Source organism: Fusarium falciforme, chromosome 2, assembly GCF_026873545.1.
Source record: "Fusarium falciforme chromosome 2, complete sequence".
NCBI lineage: Eukaryota > Fungi > Ascomycota > Sordariomycetes > Hypocreales > Nectriaceae > Fusarium > Fusarium falciforme.
Window position 1 is genome coordinate 4372146 of NC_070545.1, and position 22857 is coordinate 4395002.

General features: G+C 53.7%; 7 protein-coding genes across 7 annotated transcripts; 3 read left to right on the forward strand and 4 right to left on the reverse strand.

The window, feature by feature from the left end:
* Window positions 1-69: 69 nt before the first annotated feature.
* On the reverse strand, window positions 70-3664 carry NCS54_00327000 (Hypothetical protein; the record flags this gene model as incomplete). Its single annotated transcript, XM_053148850.1, has 3 exons — window positions 70-1009; window positions 1202-3512; window positions 3619-3664. 3 exons carry the CDS (start codon window positions 3662-3664, stop codon window positions 70-72), a joined length of 3297 nt encoding a protein of 1098 aa, XP_053004825.1.
* A 1095-nt stretch (window positions 3665-4759) lies between these two features.
* NCS54_00327100 (LysM domain-containing protein) lies at window positions 4760-5458 on the reverse strand (the record flags this gene model as incomplete). The annotated part of the gene is made up of 1 exon (XM_053148851.1): window positions 4760-5458. The coding sequence occupies exon 1, from the start codon at window positions 5333-5335 to the stop codon at window positions 4760-4762; it is 576 nt and encodes a 191-aa protein (XP_053004826.1). The 5' UTR covers window positions 5336-5458.
* Window positions 5459-6038: 580 nt separating this feature from the next.
* On the reverse strand, window positions 6039-6851 carry NCS54_00327200 (Hypothetical protein; the record flags this gene model as incomplete). The annotated part of the gene is made up of 1 exon (XM_053148852.1): window positions 6039-6851. The coding sequence occupies one exon, from the start codon at window positions 6849-6851 to the stop codon at window positions 6039-6041; it is 813 nt and encodes a 270-aa protein (XP_053004827.1).
* Window positions 6852-9649: 2798 nt separating this feature from the next.
* On the reverse strand, window positions 9650-13602 carry NCS54_00327300 (Hypothetical protein; the record flags this gene model as incomplete). Its single annotated transcript, XM_053148853.1, has 2 exons — window positions 9650-9947; window positions 10409-13602. 2 exons carry the CDS (start codon window positions 13600-13602, stop codon window positions 9650-9652), a joined length of 3492 nt encoding a protein of 1163 aa, XP_053004828.1.
* Window positions 13603-14864: 1262 nt separating this feature from the next.
* NCS54_00327400 (Hypothetical protein) lies at window positions 14865-15872 on the forward strand (the record flags this gene model as incomplete). Its single annotated transcript, XM_053148854.1, has 1 exon — window positions 14865-15872. One exon carries the CDS (start codon window positions 14865-14867, stop codon window positions 15870-15872), a length of 1008 nt encoding a protein of 335 aa, XP_053004829.1.
* Window positions 15873-16132: 260 nt separating this feature from the next.
* NCS54_00327500 (Hypothetical protein) lies at window positions 16133-17162 on the forward strand (the record flags this gene model as incomplete). The annotated part of the gene is made up of 2 exons (XM_053148855.1): window positions 16133-16256; window positions 16312-17162. The coding sequence occupies exons 1-2, from the start codon at window positions 16157-16159 to the stop codon at window positions 17160-17162; spliced, it is 951 nt and encodes a 316-aa protein (XP_053004830.1). The 5' UTR covers window positions 16133-16156.
* Window positions 17163-18692: 1530 nt separating this feature from the next.
* NCS54_00327600 (Hypothetical protein) lies at window positions 18693-20911 on the forward strand (the record flags this gene model as incomplete). The annotated part of the gene is made up of 2 exons (XM_053148856.1): window positions 18693-19764; window positions 19812-20911. 2 exons carry the CDS (start codon window positions 18693-18695, stop codon window positions 20909-20911), a joined length of 2172 nt encoding a protein of 723 aa, XP_053004831.1.
* Between the last annotated feature and the right edge of the window lie 1946 nt (window positions 20912-22857).

Here is a 22857-nt window from a genome sequence, read left to right on the forward strand (position 1 = left end):
TGTTTCATCCCCATCTTGATTCATTCAAGTCGTGATGCTGCTTTTTGTAATTTTATTTTTTTGTCTTGTTTACTGGATGCCAGCCAGCTTGAGAAGGCCGGGGTTGTTGGCCAACAGGTCAGCCTTGGCCTTGTACAGAATCTGAACGATTTGCTGCAGAATCTGTCGGGTCTCGGGCTCGAGCTGGTCCTCGGGAGGGCTGAGGACCTTCTCGAAGATGCCGATCAGCTGAGGAGTGAGCTGCTCGACGGTCGAGTTGGACTGCTGGTAGAGGTTGTAGATGCACTGGTAGATGGGGGCGTTCTCCTCATAATCCTCCTGGAGGGGAAGGACGTTGACAATGGCGGGCAGAGCCTGGGCAACGAAGCCGTTGTCGGGGTTCTTGATGATCATGCGGGAGACGGCACCAGCGACGTTGTCGGTCATACGCATCTCGTTGACGGTCAGGAGAGGCTCAAGCTTCTCCCAGAGGAGGGGGTACAGAGGGAAGGTCTTGCCAGTGTCGGTAGAGTTTAACACAACTAGACCGATAGCGTAGGCAGCGTTGGACTTGGCCAGAGCATCGGGGTCGGAGAGACGGCGGACAAGAGCCTGACCGAGGGACTCGGTGAAAGGAGTCACACCCTCGCCGATATACTTAGTAATCTCGGCAATGGTGCCGACAGCGGTCGAGCGGTGCAGATCCTCAGTAGAGCTGGCCAGCTTGAGAACGGGCTTCTCAAAGATCTTCCAGTGCTCGGCGAAGCCAGCGCCAAGGGCGGCAGCAAGGCCAACAACGACATCGAGAGCGGTGTCAATGACAAGCCAGTCGTACTCGGAAGATCCAGCATCGACATCCTGCTCCTCCTCCTCATCGCCGAGATCCTGCTGGCAAGGGTGCGATCGAGTGATGATGAGGTTGGTGATGGTAATGATCTCGTTGAGCAGGGTCTTGTCGTTACCGAGAACGGCGGGACCGCAGGCCTTGAGGGTGGCAGCAACGTTGCGGTTGATGTCGGTGACAACAGAACTATTCAACTGTTAGCATATGCTTCTGGCAATGTGAATGCAAGAATAAGTGTGTAACAGTGCCATGAATCAGAAGTAGATTAGACGCTTTCTCAGCAACGCATTTTGCTCTGAGTGAGCTGGGTATAACGCAAGGTATTCATCCTTTTGGCAAGAAACAACAGAAGAAGAAAGGGGATCGGGATCAACTAACCGTTCGGCATCCTCAACCCAGATGCTGGCGGTGGCCTTGTGCAGAGCCTGGCTCATGGCAACGAGAGAAGCAGGGGGAGCCTGCTTGGCGGGGAAACCAGCCTCCCACTTGACACCAGTGCCCTCCTCCCAGACCTGGAAGACGCGGGCGTAGGTGCGCCAGAGGGTGGAGATGGCAGTCTTTCGGCAGCCCTGGTATGTGTGCTCGGCGAAGGGAGTGACCTTGGCGAGGGTCTGCTCGACGTACTTCTCGAGGTTGGAGCTGTTGCAAGAGTTGGAGATGACATCACCGAGAACGTCGAGAGCAATCTCCTGCTCAAGAGCGACAGCAGTAACGGCATCGAAGTCCTCAAGGTCCTCGATATCGTCCCAGTCATCATCACCACCAGTGGCAATGGTGACGTCGTCCTGGGTCTCGGGAGCCTTGACCTTGACACGCTTGCCACCAACGACAATAGCACCGTCACCGAGCTGGCTGGCATCGATGCCAGGGAGCTCAATCTCCTCCTCCTCGAGCTCGAGAGAGGCGAAGAGACCCTTGAAGACACCCTCAAGGAAGTGGTCAAACTGCTCGTGGTAGACCTTGGACAAGTTGGACCAGAGGATGAAGCTGGTCTCCTTGAGACGAGGGTTGTCGAGGTTAAGAGCCTCCTCACTGGCCTTCATCAGGTCCATAACGTAAGGCTGGAAGGCCTCAGAGCCGACGGCCATGGCGATACGTCCCAAGCTGTCGCAGGTAGAGCTTCGGAGGTCGAGAGCCTCCTCACCATCCTTGATGGCGACAAAGCGGCCGAGGGCGGTCATGACGTCCTTGAAGTAGGGCTCGAAGCCAGACTCCATGGAGGAAGCGATAGCGCCAATAGCGGAGGCGGCGGCAGCCTTGACACCGAAGTCCTCGTGGTCAAGGAGACGGACCATGGGCTGGATCAGGTTGGGGCCGTACTGAGCCATGATCTTGGTATCGATACCGTCGCCGAAGGTGTCGAGGGCACCGCAAGAGCAGCGAATGATGCTAACATTCTTCTTGTCGGAACCAGCCTGGGAGGCAGCCTCGAGGTTCTTGAGGATAGCGCTGATGATCTGGTCGTGGTGGGAAGCCATCTCATCGGCCATCTCCTCAGCGAGGTGGATCAGACCGACAAGAGAGGCGTGTCGGACCTGGGTCTCGGTATCGCAGAGGAGGTTGATGATGGCAGGGAGGAGAGGCTCAAGCTGAGTAGAGATGAAGTCGGGGGCACCCTCGGCGGCGTTACCAAGAGCGAGCATGGCAGCCATGCGGAACTTGGGGTTCTGGTTGGTAGCGAAGCTGGGGAACTGCTCGAGAAGGGGAACAATGACCTGTCGAGGAGGAAGCTCGCTGGCCAGAGTGTCGACGAGGCTGATGGCGGTGCGGGCAGGGGACATGTCCTCCTCCTCATCGTCAGAGTCGAGCTCAGTGATGATGTGCATGGCCTTGACCATGAGCTGGGCACCCATGTCCTTCATGGCCTGGATCTTCATGCGGCGGTAGCGAACGCACTGGATGAGGAAGGCCAGGGCCTGGGAGCGGGCGTCGTCCTCGGCGTTGGAGTTGGCACCAAGCTCAATCATGAACTGGAGCAGATCCCGGAGGTGGACGGCGAGGAGTGAGGAGTCGTAGGCGATGAAGGAGTGGAAGACCTCGAAGACGATCTTGTAACTCTCCTCATCCTCGGCCTCGACGGTAGCCTTGAGGATGTTAACCAGGCTGGGAACGAAGCCCTGCATAGCCTTGAGGGCCTGGGGATCCTCCTCGGGCTCGATGATCATGAGGATGGCACCAATAGCGCGGACGATGTTGATGCGGACCTCCTTGCTCTGAGGGTCCTCAATGCGGGCCTGGAAGAGCTCAAGGAGCTGGTGGGTGTGGTCGCTGAAGTGGGTAGGGTCCTCCTCGAGCATGGCGTAGAGGAGGAACGAACCGACCTCGCGAGCAACAACATTGTCGTTGTTGTTGAGGGGGAGAAGCTGTCGGAGGAAGTCCTCACCCTCGCCATTCTCCATGTCGGCGCTGACGATACCGGCGACGAGACGGGCGAGCGAGTGACGGACACCAGCAGACTGCTCCTTGAGGGTGCCCTCGAGAAGGTGGTTGCGGGCGAGCTGTCGCTGGTCCTGAGCAGTCTTCTCCCAGTACTTGGGGACTAGGCGCAGGGCCTGGACCGAAGCGAGCTGTCGAACGCCGGCGTCGCCATGGGTGAGGGAGACTTCGACGAGGGCGAGCAACGACTCGGGCTGGGAGTAGTAGTTCTTCTGGAGCTCGGCAGTGACGGCCTTGACCTGCTCCGTGTTGGCTGCGAGGGAGGTCAAATCAGCGACGTGTTTCTTTTTGTGCAAACAAGAGGGAACAGCGCATCAACAGCTACGAAGCTGATGATGGCTGACGCGAGAAAGACTCACGGACTTGGCTCCCCTCGAGCAACTGGGCAAGCTTCCCCTTGTCCATGGCTTCTTTTTCTCTGCAACAAAAAAGACAGAGAAGTGAAGATAACCCGAAGGCTTTTGGTGTGTGGTGATGATGAAGGGAGAAAGAAACGCGAGGGGAAGGACCCGCGTCCCGAAAAATTTATTTGGGCCGAATCTCAAATTACGGTTGAGAAAAAAAAGACGGGAAAAAAAAAAAAATTGCCCCGCTCTGAGTGGCACAGAAAATGGAAGGTCCCTGCTGGAGCTGCCCCTCGTCTATTCCCACTTGGCGCGGGGCCCTTTTTTCTGGTGATGATTTCCTTTGCGGGTTAAACTGGTGCCGATTGAAGAGCTTTTGGAAGCTTCACCGCTTAAGAGTGCGTGAGTAAACGGTCGATAAGAAGATGCAATGATTCTAGAGTGTTGCTAGACAAGTTGTGGTGGTGTAGATACTGCATGTTGCATCTGTACCAACACAAGACGCGAACAACTTGGTGTCCTCGTTTGTCGTCAACATCCATGGCGGCCCAAATAATCCCTTGCTTGCCCTCATTTCGCGCCCTGTTCAAAACCCATGTAACTCTCGGCAAGCTTGGGCACAACCGCCGTCTTCTCCTGCTGCCTGTTGAGATAAATTATCCCATGCACAATTATTGGTACACGTCGGCCATGTCCCTCTCCGCGCTGCCTTGCTTCTAGTTCTGCCTAGCAACCAGCCAAGCTGCACAAATGGGCCGAAGGCTGCAGCTAGCTTTCTTTACCTTAGCTCAGTGAACTTGGAGTGTCATCTGCTCAGGCGACAAGGATGCTTGCAGCTTGCTTCACGTAAGCTTGAAAGGAACACACCAAAGACAAATCGATAAGCATTTACTCAAGCAATCAACGCCATGCCTGCAACGCCAAAACAGAGCCTACACCACCAAAGAGCTGCCTGTCCACATGTGTACGGCCAAAATGGTAAACAATCTGCCCTTTCCTCCGTTATCCTACCCATTCCAGCCAGGTCCCTTATCTGGACACGAAAAGCACCGATAAGTTGTTCATACCCAACAGTTTCTGGTCCAGCGCCATGTCCTGATCCCATTCCAGCTCGTACCGAGAGCTATCCCAGGCTCTATCGCACCACCTTTGTCACTTAGGTCTCCTTCTCCTCCTTGCCCTTGGGCTCCTCACTAGTCTCCATGTCCTTGGTGCCCTTCTTGGGCAGGCAAATCCGATGCTCAGGCTTGAGGGCATCACAGGAGATCTCAGCATTCTCCTTCAGCAGGTCATCCACGCTGATACTGTGCGATTTCGCAATCTCCCAGCACGTATCGCCGCTCTTGATCCAATAGGGCGTCGTGGTATCCGGGCAGTTTGGCAGAGGCATGCCCTCCTCAGCCGGTGTACCTCCCCCAGCGCTGTGGAAGAACCAGAACATGCCAAACAGGCACAGACCGATGAGCATCATAAAGTTGAGGAATGGCCGCATCTCGTTCCGCCATGACAGCTTCTTGTTCTGCTCCGAGACGATGAAGGGCTCGTGGTCCTCGGGGATGCGGGATTCCCCGACCTTTGTGAGGCGGCCGTACTGGTTGCCCGGGGCGCTCTCCCAGTAACTGCCATCGGCGTCACGGAATGTGTAGACTTGCTCGTCAGCGTCGTAGCCGACTCGCTCCATGCCTTCGGGGAGGCGTTCCTCGTCGGTGTCGTAGCGGGAGAACCGGGACATGGTTGTGGATGTTTCGGGAGGGATTTGATGTATAGGTTCGAGATGATGGTATATCGTTGGTCGATGAATTCGATTCAAGAAGAAGAGAGATAAAGGAACGATAGACGAATCCTCTCCGCTGACATACGGATCGTTATCACGTTACGAGTTGTAGGATCTCACCCTTGCCAGGGGACCGCGTCATGGCCTTAGTCAGCACCGTTTTCGTTGGTCTGCGCCTCCGCCACGAACCTCGTCCTGAAACGGCGTCTTCATGCGAGCTGGATCTTTCGGATGCCTAGAATGCTTGTGCATGGCATTATTCTGGCATTGTGCATTGAACCGGAGACAATATTCACCAGATAATGGATCTAGAATGAGACCGTGAGTGAGAGACATCCAACGCGCCTTCTGACCAAACCACGAAGGAATACTCGATGCTACTCAATATCGCTCTTGTCAACACCACTAGGAATCCTTCTCAGCTCCTTTAAGGCTGATTCCAAAAACCTGATGACCAAGGTTGGCCATCTACCTCAACTGCAAGCCACGTCTTGTTGTCCAATGGCATGTTATCAGCATCTACATAACTGCCCTTGGCATCGGTTTGTTGAACCTCTGGGGCGTTCCCGCTGTCGCGACTTGACTTCATCAAGCAACATAACTCTCAACATTGCAAGGTCGCTCAAGTTCATCACTATCGTATATCATCAAAAAATGGCATTCATCCTCTCAAAGATGCCAACTTCTCCAATACCCAAGGCCAAGACTTCCATCCACCCCACGCGACTCCAAACAAAGTCGCCCAAGCAACCAACCCTCTCCCAACCAGTATCCGCTTCACAAAAGTCATCTGGTTCGCATCGTTCAAATGAGGAAACGCCCTCTTGTCCTTTGGCGGCTCTTTGCCGATAAATTCGCACAGAGGCTCCCACCCGTCCGTCTCCTGCCACTCTAGGACTCTCTTCCCTCGCTTCTTAGCTTCTTCGCGCACCCAGTCGTTGTACCGTTCATAGAACTCGGCGGTGAACATGTCTGCGATGCCAAAGCGACGCTGGATCCAAGCGTAGCTGGTTCGGTGAATCGCGTAGTGAAGTCGGTCTGTCTTCCAGAGAAACGTGGGCCAGTAGTACCATTGTGAGCCAAAGAAGGAATGGCTGTTGCCAATGCTCTCCGCCCACGCCTGCGATGATTTCCTCGTGTTCAAGACCACAGCTGCATTGGGGTACATGTCCATGAGATCAGGCACAAACAACCATCCTGGAAAGTCGCATGCCGATGCGTACCCGTCGTAGATCTTGTGAAGCAACTTCTGCCTCTTCTCGGCATCCTCCTCGTTGATGGCGTCGATGACGATCTGTTCTCGGTCGGCATGGGGCGCAATATGAGCCATGTGCATGCAAGGGCCCACGTTCAAGATATCAGATTCGAGGGCTGCCTGGAGTGATGATGTTGCGCAGCGTGAGAGGCCCAGGCAGAGGACTTGCATCTGAGCAGCCTTGGAGTCGACCTCTCGGTCATCAGAGAGGAAACGCATCTTGTAAGTGTGGGTAGCCAAGGTTAAGAACAAAAGCTCGACTCAGCAGTCAGAGATTCGAGACAAAATTGGAACCAACTTGTAGCAACAAAAGGCATCTTATACTTGGCCAAGTCCCCATTCTCGATCTCCAAGACCCTTGCTCAGAGTCAGCCCTGTGCCTCAAGAATGGGACGCGATGGAACCTGCGTAAGCTCGCCAACTCAACCGAAGGATTGGTATCCTTGTTATTCCTCGCCAATTTGGTTTGTGTCTATGCCCATTTTACCAATCAATTACAGAATCTCTCGACCTCGCTTGCCTGGGGCCTTTGCCGACGACCCGAAACAGCCATGTTTTTCGAGTTGCGGTTGAGTTAGATAACGGCAACCGTTCGGTTTGGTTCGGGTTTAAAACGCGAAGACGCGATACAACAAGGCGTCGAGGACAAACATTGCGATCTCGAAGTGTCCAGCCCATGTAAGTCAGAGAGGGACCCTCTATTGTGAGATCTAACCTCGGATAATGCCCATGCTATGAAGAGGATCTGAACAGAGGGTTAAGGTCACTTGACAAATAGTTAGAAGAGACTACTGAGATTTCACATTAAGTTGGATCTTTTTGTATTAGTTATAGACCACTATTGTACAAAATCATACAGATATACTCATAAGGATTCACCAAGAATAGCCTCGAATCGTTAAAGCAGCCACAGACCCGACGGTTAGAAGCAGGTCGCGGTGCGGATATCCTCAATCTGCCCTTCCGAGGAAGCCTTGATATCTCCAAACACATCCTCGGTGGGCGTGACGAGCCCATACCCTGCCGTCTGACTCGGCACCTACCCACCGAACAGTAGCCTAATCGCCTGGCCACGAGCGTCAAAGACTACAGATCCCGAGTCTCCGGGTCCGCAGAACCTCCCGCGCTGCCCCTGGCTAGATATACGTGGCGGAACTCTTCCTCTCTCCAGCCTGGTTCCCTATCCCTGTTCGCTCTAATTCTATCGTTCAAACCTCAGATCACGTAGTCGTGCTTGATCCTTGCCGGGCATTCAAGAGTCACAGGATGGCACCTGGCCTGGCGGGACACGGCGTGGTCCGTCTCCCAAGAGCGTTTTATGTGGTAATTCGTCAGACCACACTTTTTCCACTCCGAACACCCCTTGGTTCGGATCTCGATGTAGCACCTAAGAGTCCCGGCACCAGGGTTGATGAGATCTCCCCCTGTATTCGGGTAGTGCGCAGCTCCGATGTTGGCCCCAAGGTTGACCCGGTGCTCATATTCTCCGCGGACGATGAGGTTGCCCTTTAACACCTCTGCCAGGTTCGTTGAAGGACCCCCCGTTGAAAGATTCAATTGGAAAGCGCATCGGCCTACCACATTGTGCTCCGTATGCACAACGAAGTCCCATCCCTGACTGTGGATGTATGACTCGGGGTCACGACTGATGGCAATTCACTGGGTTTCATCCGAGCCGTCTTCGAGGGAGATATAGGCCGTGATAGGATTTAGATGAGGGTCAGGGTAGAGCCCAAGTCTAAAAAGCCCGATAGCCGTGACATAGGAACGCGTTGCCGGGTAAGTATCCAGTTTCTGGTGGATCGTTGACCGGAGTTCCAGCCAATCTAAACCAGGCAGGCTGGAAGCTGGGGCGAGGTGCTTCTGTATGACCCTTTGGGGGCCAGTCATTTCAACGTGCAAAGTCTCGCCGCATCCGACCAAGTAGTCGTCGACGAAATCGACAATCTCTCTGACAGCCGGTGGCCAGGTTTTGTGCGAATCTTCCTTCCATCGAGTGATGATGAGCAGGGTTGCGATTCCAGTGTCGTGAGCCCAATACTTCTGACGATTGAGGACGGCGACGTCGGTATCTTCATCCGGGAGATGGTGACGGTCTAGTATCCTCTCAGTTGTGTCTCTAATGGGGGCGATGTAGCTCTACAGCTTCGGAAAGAAGCCGGGCCGAGTCACAAGGGGACCGGGACGAAGGATCGGAGAGGCAACACGGTAGCTGCCTACGAGGATCGGCTTGCAATTCCCTGAAGAACTGTCTCGGTCCATGACTGGCGAGTTGCCAAAGAAGGTGATGACGGCATGTTTCAGGAATGGCAAAGACCTCAAGATTAATAAATAGCTGTAATCTTGGGGCTGTTGAGTGAGTCACAGCCACCTTGGTGATACTTGTTGCTCTTCAGCAAAAACTCTAACCTTGGTACGGCACTTCCGCATTTATGACGAGGGCATATGATTATTTTCATAATTTATTAAGCATTATAATCAAGGAGTCCTTAAATCCTCAATAGCTCTTAGATCATCCTTCCCTGACTTCACGAGTGATACACGACTGATGCCATAGCTAGATAGGGGAAAAGCAATGGGGTATTGTGCCCGAAACTATTTATTGAGACCGGTACATATCCCAACGACGCAAATCCATTCCCTTAGGTTCAACACCAGCGCATTGAGTTCATGTCGAAGGTTCTGGTGCTCCTCGGGAACTTCCAGGCTTGCGTAATCCACCCCTATTGCGTTTCGCACGAGGTCTACCCAGTTTAGTTGATGGTTTCTCTGCGGCGCCCTTCGATCAAACTAGAAGGGTATATAGATACTACGAGTGAGTCCCAAATAGTCAAGTCTGAGTCCCAAGTCCCTGCTCCCTTCCGCAATTATTATACTAGCATGTGGGAGACAATCTCTCAGATTCTCCCAAAGACCTCCTTTCACGACTCGACCTCACTATCCACATATGATACCCAAGGTTCGGATCCCCAGAGTTTAACTACTAGCGCAAGAAAGACATCGTTCTGTTACTTCATTCAGGAGAAATTAGTCACTTTGCCACGCAACTTGTTGACGCGTTCTGTGTAGCCGTTGGCTTCAGCCGCCGCCAACAACTCGCGTCCTGTCTCAACGTCTTCCCACTTCGACATCTTGTCAACCATTTCCAGAGCAAGGTCCGTGTAGCCGTGACTAGCTGCGTAGAAGAGCGGTGCTTGGCCGTATTCCCCCTTTCGACAGTCAGGGCTAACGCCTCGCTTCAAGAGGTCCTCCATGATGGCCTTGTGACCGTGCTTGGAGGCAACCCACAGCGCATTGTGGCCGTCTTTGTTTGCCCTGTGAATATCGACAGTGCCGTGATCGACCAGAGCTTTGACGATGTCCTCATGTCCATTCTCTGCGGCATTTTACAGCGGGGTTTGCTGCTTGTTGTCTGGCTGGTCCAAGTCGACTCCACGTTTGATCAAGATCTTGACATGTTGCTCAAGCCCAAGTTCCACGGCATGCGAGACTGTAGATCTCCCATTCTCTTCTCGACTATTCGTGTCAGCCTCCAGATTCAGCATGCCCCTGAGAACTTCGATCCAGTGATTGTGGACAGCGAGCGACAGGGCTGGCCGCAGAGTTTCAGAACGAAAGGTTCCAGGGGAATCAGGCTCGGATACGCGGAGACCATACAGCCGATGGAGGAGAGGGGTAAGATGGACATGATACGGGACTCAATCATCATTGCTATGAATGCTAAAAACTAGAAACGCCTTTCGCCTCAGTCATAACTGCTATCCCCTCAAGCATACTCATCATTCACCCAGTCCTCCTCATCGTCATCACCCTCAACAAACAGCCCCCCATGCTCCTTTGCAATATGCGAATAAATCGTGTTATACTCCTTCTGCACTCCGCAAGCATAACACCAGTGCGCTCCGCAAGGACAGGTGATGTGGTCGCAGCCTCCAACCTTCTGCGTCACAACTCCACAGCCAGGACACTCTCTCGAGGCAAGCTTCTTTTCTCCCTTGGCGCAGTCGTCGCATCGCCAGTCGACAAGCTCGGGGGGAGCACCGGCGGCACATGCCCTCTCAACGTACTGCTTTGCGAAGCCACAGCCGGCGCACCAGGCGTAGACCCATGATCCCGCATCGTCGACTGCCTTGCGCAGGTCGCCCAGGTGTGTGAGATCAAATGCTGCAACTGTCTTGGGAGCAGGGCGGCGTCGACAGAAGGGACAAGAGAGAGCAGCAACGTTGATGGTACGTCCCCGGGCGTTGATGCCGTACCAGTCCTTGGAGCAGCCGTTGCAAATGAGCTGGTCGCAGCCACTTCGACCACATGCTCGCTTGAGGAAGTCCTTTCGGAAGTCAGAGAAGCAAAGACTGCAGACACCTGCCTCGGTGCGGCGTGATAGAACCCAGCGCTGCAATGAAGACTTGACCTCGTCCTGGTTCCGCACAAGCTTGCCAGCAATGGTGAGGGAGCTTGTGTCCTGCCCGGGAATGACCTCGACCTTCTCGGGGAGGTGAGCGAGATCGCAATGCGACGCAGTGTAGAACAGAGACCGCCCGTTGAAGATCTCAGTGATGGCCTTATCATCGTTTCGCAAGATCCACTTGGTACCGTTCTCCTTAGCAAGGGCCTGAGCGGTGGTATCCTGGCTGATGATGGTGACGACGTTGGAAGCGCAGGCGGAACACTCAAACTTGGTCAGGTCCAGGTCCTTGGGGCGATACTCCTCGGGCCAAATCACTCGGTTGAGACACTTGTGGCACTCAACCAGCGGAGCTGCACCCGCCGTCCCCTTTCCATCATTATGTCGGCAGAAGAAGCACTTGGGGCGAACGCGCAGAGCCTTGGGGTTGTACACAACGTACTGAGCTCGACACTCGGATCGACAGCACTCTACCCAGGTGCCCATAGACGTTTCATCGTGGTCCTTGGTCACGTTCGCATTAACCCGCTCCTGAAAGTCCTCGCTACGGGTGCAGGCCTGGCACTGACACTTGGTTGCCCTGAGAGAGCAGAATCCACAGACTCCTCGCTTGCTCATCATGGTGACTGAGCGAGGGAACTTGCAGGTCTTGCAGATGACGACGGGGCCCAGAGCCACCTTGGTCATCTCGGGACGCCAGCCAATCTTGGCCTGTAGGGTCGTCTTGAGGTTCATCTCAAGCATCTTGTAGTCCACCAAAGTCTTGAACAGCTTCCGGTCCGTCTCCTTCAGGATAACTGCCTCTCCGTTGGGGCGCTGCGTGGTGCCCTCAGACACTCGCTTCTCGTAGTCTCGGTCCGCGTCGAGCAAGAGGCCAAGGCATCCGGTATTCCATGTCTCAGGAATATCGATCGTGTTCCACTTGTCGGAGAAAGACATGAGCTCCTCGTCCGCCACCTCGCGTAGAGGAGCGATTCCCATCCGCAGAGCAAGTGCTGCAAGCACAGCGGCTGGGCGCGAGGTGATCATGGTGCCAGGAAGGACGGCATGTAGCAAGATCTTCCAGAATTTGCGGTTGTACTTGGGATCCGCGAGTGCCATGGGAATCTGAGGGACCTCGGCGGGATCGGCGGCCTTGATATGGGCAGGGAGGTTCTCCTCCTTATCGACATAGTTGAGACGAGTCAAGACCTTGCCCAGACGTCGGAGAATGCGGTAGTCGCAGGACCGTCCAATCTCGAGAAGTTCCGCTCGGGTGAACTCGTTCAGGGGACGATTGTCCTCGCCCTCACCACCAGGCGCTGAAGTGAAGTCCTCAGTTGGATCCAGGTACACCAGAGGGAAGCGGTCCTCCTCAGAAACAGCCGCAATCTGCTCCTGGATCTCGGCGGCATAGTTGTAAGACTCCTCCAACCAAGCCTTCATGCGTGCCTTTTCATTAGCGTCCGCGATACGGCTAACCTCGAGCCCAAACATGGTGATTAGCTCATCACGGTACTCGCTGGTGCGATCATTGCAGACGGTTCGCCAGAGAGTTCCGAAGATGGGGTTGACAGAAACAGCCGACACGTTGGATGCGATGATGCGACGGAGCTGCTCCACAGCCAGCTTCTTGTAACCTTCGTCCTCGACGTAGCGCTTAGCAAAGTTGCGTACACTGGGACCTCGGGCCTTGAGGAGCGTGGGCATATCCTTGAGGGCGAGTGTAGTGTCCTTGATGTTGGTGGTGACTGGCTTCGAGCAGTCTCGGGTATATCCGGTGGCGTAGTACTTGTTGAGCAACGAGCTCGTCTCGGACTTGGCCTTGTGAATGTCATCAGCGGCCAAGTAATGCTTGATGCTGCCGACGACACTGGTGTCTCCCTCAACTGCCTTGCCCGCACCCATCCACGTCAGAAGAAATCCCAGGGTCAACCGCGAGATGTTTTCAGCCGTGATAGTCGCCGAGAAGAAGGCACCTCCGGTGACAGCAGACAGATACAGATAGGCGCTCCAGGAACTGGGGTTGCATTCGCTCAGGATGGAGAAGACGACGGCCTTCTTGGGCCCAGTTCTAAGCGTCGAAGCAGCCGATACCCAGTCGGCAAAGAGGAAGCCAGTTCCTCCATAACTATCCATCTTCTGCAGCACCGTCTTCTCCTTCTTGTAATTAGACCCCTTAGTCGACGCGAAATGAGGAGGGGCGTCGGTGTAAAGGAGCATAATGGTCGTGGCGTCCTCTCGCATCTTCTGGTACGCCAGCGCAAGGCCAGTCTTGGTCGCTTCAGGCCAGTCACCACCGCTGTCAGCTACGATGCCTCGAGCCATGGAAAGAACCTCATCCTGGGAAACGATGTCGGGACCGGAGACGGCGCCGGAGGGAGAGCACCAGCCAGACCATTCGGTAAGTTCGCCGCCACAGTAGTCGCGATAAGCAACGACGCCAATGCGCTCGAAGCAGCCGGTGAGGGCGGATAAACTGATGATCTCGGGAAGGGACTTGTTGAGGGCGTCGATGAATTCGCTCATAGATGCTGTAGCGTCAAGGACGACCAAAAGGTCGTGAGGACCACGAGTCTTCGCCATGGTTGATGATGATGATGATCTGGAGAGCAAGAGACTCCTCAACGGAGTGGCTTAGGGCCTTTATAGCCATCTTGACATTCACCTCGATTGCACCTGCTCATTTCCTCATTCACTAGGTAGTCGGAAGGTGTTTGTTGCCGGTGACTCAGGCCGGTTCGAGCTTCCATCAAGTTGGCCGGTGAGTCGGAGGCCTTGGAGTGATGGAAGGTTTAAATGAGCCCCTGTGCTGCGCCTTTCACCAGCTCAAGGAAGCCTAGGCATTGACCCCGCTAAACGAGAAACGTTCTAGGGGCCGTAAGGCTGAATGCTAGCTTATTACAGTGGAGGCGACCCCAGATTGGCGTGGGAGATGGTTTCGTAGGGCAGATCGCAAGGCAATATCTCGACAGCATCAGCTCAAAAGGACTTTGGACAGATAGAGGGCTTTTACAGTATATTTAAGTTATTCATTTTGCAAAGATACATTTTAAACCTCTTTGTTAGCGAGACTTATGCCAAACACTCTCCATCCTATGAACCCACGGATGGATGGCATCCGAAAACACAGGGTAAGCTGAGCAATCATTCCACCCTCGGTTCATAAGACGGATGCTTCATAGCAATTCACTCCAGATGATAGGCCTAAGAAAGGCCGATATCGGGAAAGTGAATCATCACCGTTGTTTGTCAAGTGGTCAGCATCCAAAAGTTGGATGGATAGTGGGAAGGGTACCCAGGTAAGACAAAGGTATCAACGTTTGATCCCCAAAGGATGCCTACAGAAATGTTGCAAAACTCATAAAATAATACGCAGAAGACTCACAAGATATTGTCTTCCCTAGAGATATCCCGCATTTTCCTTTTTCTCAATCTGGGATAGTAAAGTCATATCCTTTCGTTCATGCTCAATCCAAAACGCGTGTGTGGCGTGCAAGTACCGTGTCCAGGTACACAAGTAAGCTTCAAACTCAACTTCGACCAACGAATCAAGAGAGAAGTCGGGCAAATCTCCCCGGCTTACGAGACAACGCCAAGACGGGAGACAATCGCAGTGATGGAATCAATTCTTGGCTTCAAATCGAGGTGATTGATTGTAAATATATATAATACGAACATTAATAATGAAGCTCTCTAAGCAACCTGTTCCACTTGTTCTGTCCACGCCCTAATTTGGACAAGTCAGAAGCCTTCAGCTGGAGCCCGAGACTATTTAATCCAGGAGGGGTCGTCATGGATAGGATTTTCCTTTGACATCAAGAGATGCAAAGAACTATCTACACAACATGACAGACTTCAAATACTACGAGCTGAGCAAGGCTCAACTGGAGCAATACTTTGATCGCATCCGTTTGCCTCAGGAGTCTCGCGCTACCCTGGACAGAGATGTACTCAAGTCGCTGACTCCGACTGAGCAGTTGAAGACTCTCTTCCTCCTCCAACGATTCCACCTGAGAAGCGTTCCCTTTGAGAACATCACCCTGCACTACTCATGGCATCGCGTCATCAATGTCGAGCCAAAGTTCCTCTTTGACAAAATGGTGGTTCGAGGACGTGGCGGATACTGCATGGAGCAAAACACTCTGTTCAACACCATCTTGTTGAACCTCGGCTTCGACGTTTACATGGCCGGCTCGAGGGTGTACAATCCTAATCTCGGAAGGTTCGGTGGATTTGATCACTGTGTCAACATCGTCACCGTCCACGGGAACAAGTTCGTGGTGGACGTCGGCTTCGGTTCAAATGGCCCCATCTTCCCTCTCGGCATGGACGGTACCGAGGATGAGGTTGACCACCTAGGCCAGGCCAAGATGAGACTTAGACATGCTCCTCTACCTCAGGCGCTAAATCAAGAAGCAAAATTCTGGATTTACGAGCAGAGACTGGAGCCTACGGCTAACTGGACGCCCATGTACTGCTTCACCGATGTCGAATTCCTCCCCGAGGACATCCAGATCATGAACCTCAAGCCGTCGACGACTCTGACAAGCATCTTTGTCCAGAGATTAATTGCTACACGATTCGTGACCTCTGAGGATGTAGCCGTCGACGAGAATGGTACACTTAAGGTGTTGAACACGGATCAGTGTAGGAATGTTCCGCTGGATGGCCAGCTGATACTGGAGGGCAACACGGCCAAGTTGAGGCGCAATGGTGAGAAGGTCTTTGAGAAGGTACTCGAGTCTGAGGCGGCTCGGATTGATTTCCTCCAGGCCGTTGTTGGGCATGGCAAGTTTGAGCTCAGTGAGGCGGAGAGGGAGGCGATCAAGGGGACTGCGGCGGCCATTCTTTAGATGAAGGCATGCTGCTTCAGCTACGATCATTCATAGTGGAGCATAGATGGACGCGAATAGGTAAGGACAGTCAAGATTGTATAGCTAGTATGGTAACAGAGTGTCGGTTCCAGATCTCGGCATCCTTGCAACCCGCTCCAATGGTGCAATGCCTCGGCTCGGCTATCGCAGAAGGAAGTCGAGCAGCTGAAGTTCATCGGGGCCGGATGAGACGATAAATACAGCCAGACACCGCTTAATTGACTTGCATATCGCATAGTCCATTACAAAGTGATATCTTAAAAATGACAAAACAACCATCGCTCGAGATAGACTCGCGGGTGACGCAGCTCGATGTAACCACCTTTGCAGCCAATCTCACCAAGCCATTCTGCGTCGGGACAGGTAAACGCCATGACTATCTTGACGGGCATATTTACAGTAGCTTACGATTTGACAGTTCCCAATGGCGGCTACGTCGCGTCCATCTTTCTTCGTGTCGCAAGCGCGTATTTGACGCCGAGGAACCAGCCAGATCCCTTTGCGGGGCATTGGCAGTTCCTCAACGCGACACACGCCGGGCCAGCTGTCCTTGTTGTGGAGGAGGTCAAGACAGGTCGTGCCACGTCTGTGGTTCATGTCACACTCTATCAAGAGGGCCTCACTTCTTCCAGCCCGTGGATTTCTGACAAGTCCAAGAAGATGGTTGTGGCGTACATCACCAATACGAGGCTTGAACTCGAAAAGGGCGTTACCTTACCGACGGGCTTTGAAATCAAGGACCCCCCTCCGCCTGTGGAGTTGGAGAGACTCTCAACTGATGGAGATCCAAACTGGAAAAAGTTACAGCTCGTCATCATGGACTTTTTACGCATCTTTGACAATGTGGAGCTCTACACGCCCAAGAAAGAGAGTCCACTCCCGGCTACATACGACCTGTGGATGCGCATGGCCAGCGGTGAGCGCTTCACAACCTCATCTCTAGGCTACGTCGCCGACGCAGGACCGCCACTCCTCGTCGAGACGTTCCGACCGACGGACCCAGACGCACCAATCCCCGAGGGAGGATTCGCGTTTGACAAGAAGTTCTGGTACCCGACAGTCACCATGAGCCTCGAGGTGAAGAAGGCGCTTCCAGAGGAGGGCGAGGAGTGGCTGAGGATCCGCGTTGCTGCCAAGGTGGTGCGGAACGGGAGATACGACGCCGAGGTGGTCATCTTTGACAGAGCGGGGGACGTCGTGGCGCTGAGCAATCATGTCGCCTTGGCTGTTGATGGGGAGCGGAACTTTGGGCGGAGCGGCAAGTTGTAGACACATGCGTTGCGTGTTGAGGCCATCTCCAGGCATCAGCTGCATGTGTGTATGTGTGTGTGTGTGAATTGGCTCACCGAGTCCGTAAAGTCTGCCTGGTTTAGACGTGAAAGGGGAAGTTAAGCTTACATTTGACACAAGATAAGAGAGATCTCGGAGAGGAGCTGAGACATCCGCTTCGGTTACTCCATCAAAGCTAGGCAAGCATTGCTGAGCCACAATGTCAACACGCGGCACAAGACATCCATTCAAAAAGAAGAGGGCCACTGATAAAGACCTGCCCTGTTTGTTGAAGATGGCCACCATGAATGCAGGCTTGCCGCCGTTGCATTGGGGGCCAGACCGGGGCCTACAGAAGCGAGGAAGAGGGTTCCTTGTCTTTGGGAGATGAAAGTGTCAGAGAATTTCCATCTTGTTGGCTTGAGTGTGGTACTTGCTGAGAGGCTGAAAGGGGCGACAAGCCATGTTGTAACCACGAGCTAGGCATCATGGATGCTGAACAGGCTAGACAGGACAGAGAGTTCGTCAGAGACGATCAATCTCGCGAGTCATATATTCACCAATAAACAAACCCTGCATGACCTGATCTTTAACCCGTCTGTTAAGAGGCATCATCCATGATTGAGTTCAACAGAATTCGTCTATCGTTCGTTGCTGGACTACTTGGACGCTGTGGCTGAGGTGCTGCTTGACTTAGCGCCCGAGCCCCGCGTCCACTGATGGAATGGATCCGTTCCAGGGCCAAACCGCTAAACTTTGGCGCATTGGATATGGATGCTTCCGCTGCGACGTCATCCCGTCGGGTCACGAACGTGTTCAGGTCAAAGGTTTCATCCCTTGGTCAATTCAACTGCAACTTTCATCTCGCCTTGCCACAGCCGTGGTGCCTCTTCTGCCTTCTTCATCCTCGACCTCCGACGCCTCCTGCAGCTTTGGACCCCAATATGATGCTGCGCCTCCCTGCACCTTCGACCCCGTGCGGCCCGTTTGCGAACCAGGGCAGCACACAGCTGGAGCCCAATTAGCCTGTCGATCCAATAACGCCCTGGGTCATCTTGAGCCTTGTGGCGCTTCTCTGGCACTCTCTGGCACCCCCTGCTCCGTTCTGCGGGCCGTGTCCTGGGAAGCTGGGGGACCTGGAGAATTGGATGTTCAAACGAGGCTCTGCGCTCTTCTCTCTTTTCCGTTGATCTCTGGAGCCCTCCTGACTCTGCCTTTTTTTTTTCTGCTGCTGCATGATGGCTTGGCCTTGATTGATATTCAGCAGGTCTCGCTCTTGGTACTGCTCCGCGATTGCTGTGCCGTCGCGGCGACTGCTTTACGAATCGTTTTTCCCTATCGTCGCGGTTTAACCCTTTTGCTCCTCGATTTGCGCCTCGAGATCGGACCTCCCATTGTCGACCGTTGGAGCTGCAGTATACCTTCCCAGACCGTTAGCAGCACCCTCTCGACCCCTAGACGTCTTGTCCATTGCTAGAAGCCTCGATATCGAACCAGACTTGCGAAACGGAACCTACGAATACCTACATCATGGCGGACAAAAGCAACGACGATCCCGAGGTCATCGTGGCCATCGTGGCCCTAATCATCTCCCTGGTCGCTCTGGTAGCAACCTTCATGCAGGTCATGCAACAATACTACGCCTCTGCTGCCGGATACTCTCAATGCAATGAAAAGGTCATGGGGAAATGGGCCCTGAGCAAGTCACGTCGCTTCTCTTGGGACGAACTCCGCTTCGAGGTCGAATTCGAGGCTCCCGTCATCTTTGTCTCCCCTCCAGACAACAAACATGGTCCTATTCTCGGTGCCGAAATTTACTTCCTCGATGGAACCGAAAAGAGTCTCGAAAACACTTGGTCGGAGCTGGATATCAACGAGCGGAATGAATATGCCCAAAAGACACCCAGGGAGCGCGTCCATACCGCCGACAATGAGCGTGCCTCCTGGACATTGCTCCTCAGCGCCGTACAGCGCATGGAACACGAGTCAGAAAAGTGGCAGAAGAGCCAGTACGACGAGATGAAGAAGAAGATCGGACCTCCGACTGACCAGACGCCGCTGAACAATCTCGCCGAGAACCCTCCCACCTTGCAAGATGCCCATACATTAACAGTGGCTCTTCAGCGCAAGCGCAAAAGCTGGGACACCATGCCCTCTACCATTGCTCGCCCATATGCTACAACTACCATGTGCCATCTTGTCGAGATGGTTGCTGCTCTGGGCATCTATTGGAAAGAGTTTGACCGGAAGCGAGACCGCTACCGCGCCGAGGGTAATGGCTTCATGGTCCTGGGAGAAAAGGTTGCCGATCTTGGCTTGATGTTTACCTTTAGCATCTACGGCAGGAGTCGCTTCGAGGCCAATCGTGTGATTCCAGTCGATGAGGTCAAGGAGCTCTGCTTTGGCTATGTGTCTACCATCTACAGTGTGACGCTGGACAAGCGACGTCTACGGTTTCCCGAGGACGACCCCGAGAACTTGGCTTTCCTTCAGCTGGCGACTCAGGCGGAAATTTCCCAGACTCTGGTTCGCATTGGATGCAACAATAATGCCGTTCGGGCGTTCAAGGACCCTGAAAAGCATACTTCGCATTTGTTCCCCGGTAAGTCACGGTGCCCATCACAGATGACCTTTTCTAACCGAGTTCAGTGTCGTTTGAGATTCTGGGCATGTTGAGCCGCACGTTTCACATCAAGGACACCATGTACACTCATATCCCGAATCCGACACCGGATCGCTGGGACAAGCGTTCAGTGTCACTCATCAAGGTGATGGAGGCATATCGGGACCTGGTCCCTGAAGGATTGCCCGTAGTACACCGGAATATGAATCTTATCGAGAGAATCAGAAAACACACCGAGAACATTCTGGAGCTCCACAAGGACCAGGACCTCAGGAAGAAGATGTGCTTGCTCAAAGCACTTCACGAAGCTATCGACGACTGCGACCGTGTTCTGACAGCCAAGGAGACTGACGCCATGACACCGCCGCCAGAGCTTCAATTAGGGAAGGCAGGCCACGAGACGGAGGTGCAGACGGCACGTCGAGAAATCGTCCAAGATGTTTTGCGGTCTCATATTCAAGAGGTGCTCCGTCTTCTCAACGGTGATGATCGCTCAGACAACTCTTCTCTACATGCCGATTGGAGCCCCTTGGTGCAAGGCTTGCGACGGGACGGACAACCCAGAGTCACACCCAACGGGTTTGAGGACATGCACGAAGCCAGCCCGGATGAGCGACAGCACATTTTCATGGAAGTCTACTTTTACGTCATCCGTCCCAGCGTCATCAGCCGGGCAACACGATCAACGGACCATCGAAGGGCGAGCCTCGTCGCTCCTCCCGCGGGAGCTCCTCCAGGATACGGCTTCCGGAGACAAGGCACCGGACAAACCCGGGCGAGCAGCATCCGCGGCACTGAGCGAGGGCCCTCTCCGACGCGGCCGGTTGCGCCGCCACAAACGGTCAACGAGGTACCGCCGCCGCTGACCACATCCATCCCGAACGGACGGTCGTCCCTGGCAGAGAGGCCCCACAGCGCTGCGGGTGACTCTGTGGCGTTGACAGAGGACCATGAGAAGCAGAGCCTCCTCCCGTTGAGCATCCAGGAGGTGTCACATGACGACGTGTGGTGCACACTCATATTCAGGATGATTTGCTGGTTGATGCTGCACGACTTTAACAAGCTTGACGTGCAGGTGAGCAAGGGGGAACTGTTGGGTAGTCGAATGCCGGTTTATATCTCATGAGGCGTGGTTGCATCTTGGATGGGTTGGATTTGGGAGCGCATTTGTTTGGCATATTGGATACCATATATAGCATTTGGCATGATGGGATGGGTGTAGATGTCATTGGGTACAGAATGTGTTTGGCAAAAGCGGTGTTTTACTGGCATAGGATCAACGGTATAATTCAATGGTATAAATGGTCATTCTTGCGCGTGAATAGTCGTCCATCATGTCTCTGAGGGCATCGTCATAACGTCAAGTCGGGATGAAAGATGTGGGGTACACTGCGTGGACACGCCTTGATGGCAAGTCACTCTTTGATGGCATGCCTGTAATTATTCCGGTCGATCATCACGGTATAAGCAAGCCTAGGTCACACGCCAAAGGATCAAATTACCTGACCATCTTCACATTAAAGAGCTTCACTTCATCGGGCCACGCGCAACGGCACTCGCCAAAAGAAATGGATGGTCCGGTGCGGCAACTCGGTTCCGCCGACGGCTTGCCTGTTCTGGGCATGATGATGATGCTGACTAACCCATCATGAGGGCACGTGAGGCGGCGAAAAAAGAAATTCCAAGCAGACGACAGGCCATGTGGCGGAGAAGCGGCCAAATCGGCTGCGGCCGAAGACGGGCGCCGATCCGGACCGGGCTATTCCCGAGGTATTCTGCTGGTAACGGAAAAAGGCCAGCGGGAGATGGCACGGGATGCTTCTCTAAGGGGAACAAGATTCCCTTGAGATAATCGGTGTTCGGTGAGACAGAATGGGTTATTGGCCGAGGAACGAGACGAACCAGGGAACCAGGGAGTGTCGGACCAGAGCCCTGGAAAGAGCCCTACCAGGCCGGGTCTCCATCATGGGACAAAAGCGAGGGTTGACAGGCCAGGAGGCGGTTTCAGGTTCGTGCAATGTCGATCTGTTGACATTCTCCCCCCTCGTCGAATAAATGACAGCAAATCGATTTTTGCAATTACAGTCTTGCTGAGCTGAGCCCGTCGATTGAGGCTCCCTGTTCCCATCTCCAATCCCCACAGACAAGCCTCCTATGTCTTAATATAAACCCCCCTCCCCGGATTCAGAACGGCACTGCGCCCCGCCGCCGACCCGGATACAGGGGACTGGTGAAACTCGGAGAAGGTCACGTGAAGGGGCAGTGTAACGAAGTTCTGAATTTACTTATTTTGTAAAAGGAAATGGAAGAGAGATCTTGAGACTCGTTTTCGTCTAAATCGGGACAAGCCACAATCAAAGAAAAGCGGCGCTGCCGAAGAGGGCACAGGGCAATCTCTAAACGGAGATTTCCATCTCAAAGGGGAGAAATGAATGCATGCGAATCCTCTTTTGTGAAGAAGAAAAAAACGATAATTTCCCCTCTTGTGGAAGAACAAAGATCCATTCAAAATTGTTCTACGGAAGAATTCAAAATTCGAAGAACAGGTTTCTGATCGACAAAGACTCAGCCACTTGCAGCCACAAAATATCCCCGTCTGGAATCGAGGGTTTGAAGCTGACTAACCCCAAATCAATGCCCCCTAGGCCAAGTTACTTCCAAGGAATCGAGTCTCGGCCGTAGCCGTATCGTAGCCTTAGCCGAGCCCCAGGTCGGGCTTCTTACGAAGCAAATGCCCAGGCTTGGGTGCGTTTTGTTGGCCGAACCCTGTCGCGTCTTCCCTCTCCTGCATCAGAGACTGGACCGCGTATTGGTAGGAAAAAATGACAGGCCACTGTCATTGAGTAAAAGGCCCTGCAGCGTGCGAGTCCGCAGCAGAAAAAGTTGGCGGGCACTTCCTTGAAATGTACCGGTACCTCTTCTGCCCAGGAAAACCCCTTGGAAGACGTGCGGAGCGGCGTGGCCACTGTCAGTGCCAGTACAGTGGACTCTCGGCCCCCTTCCCTGAACGCAGCTGCACTCCCAGCCAATGGCGTCCCCGTAGCGTCAGGCTAGACCCTGTGAAAGAACCGC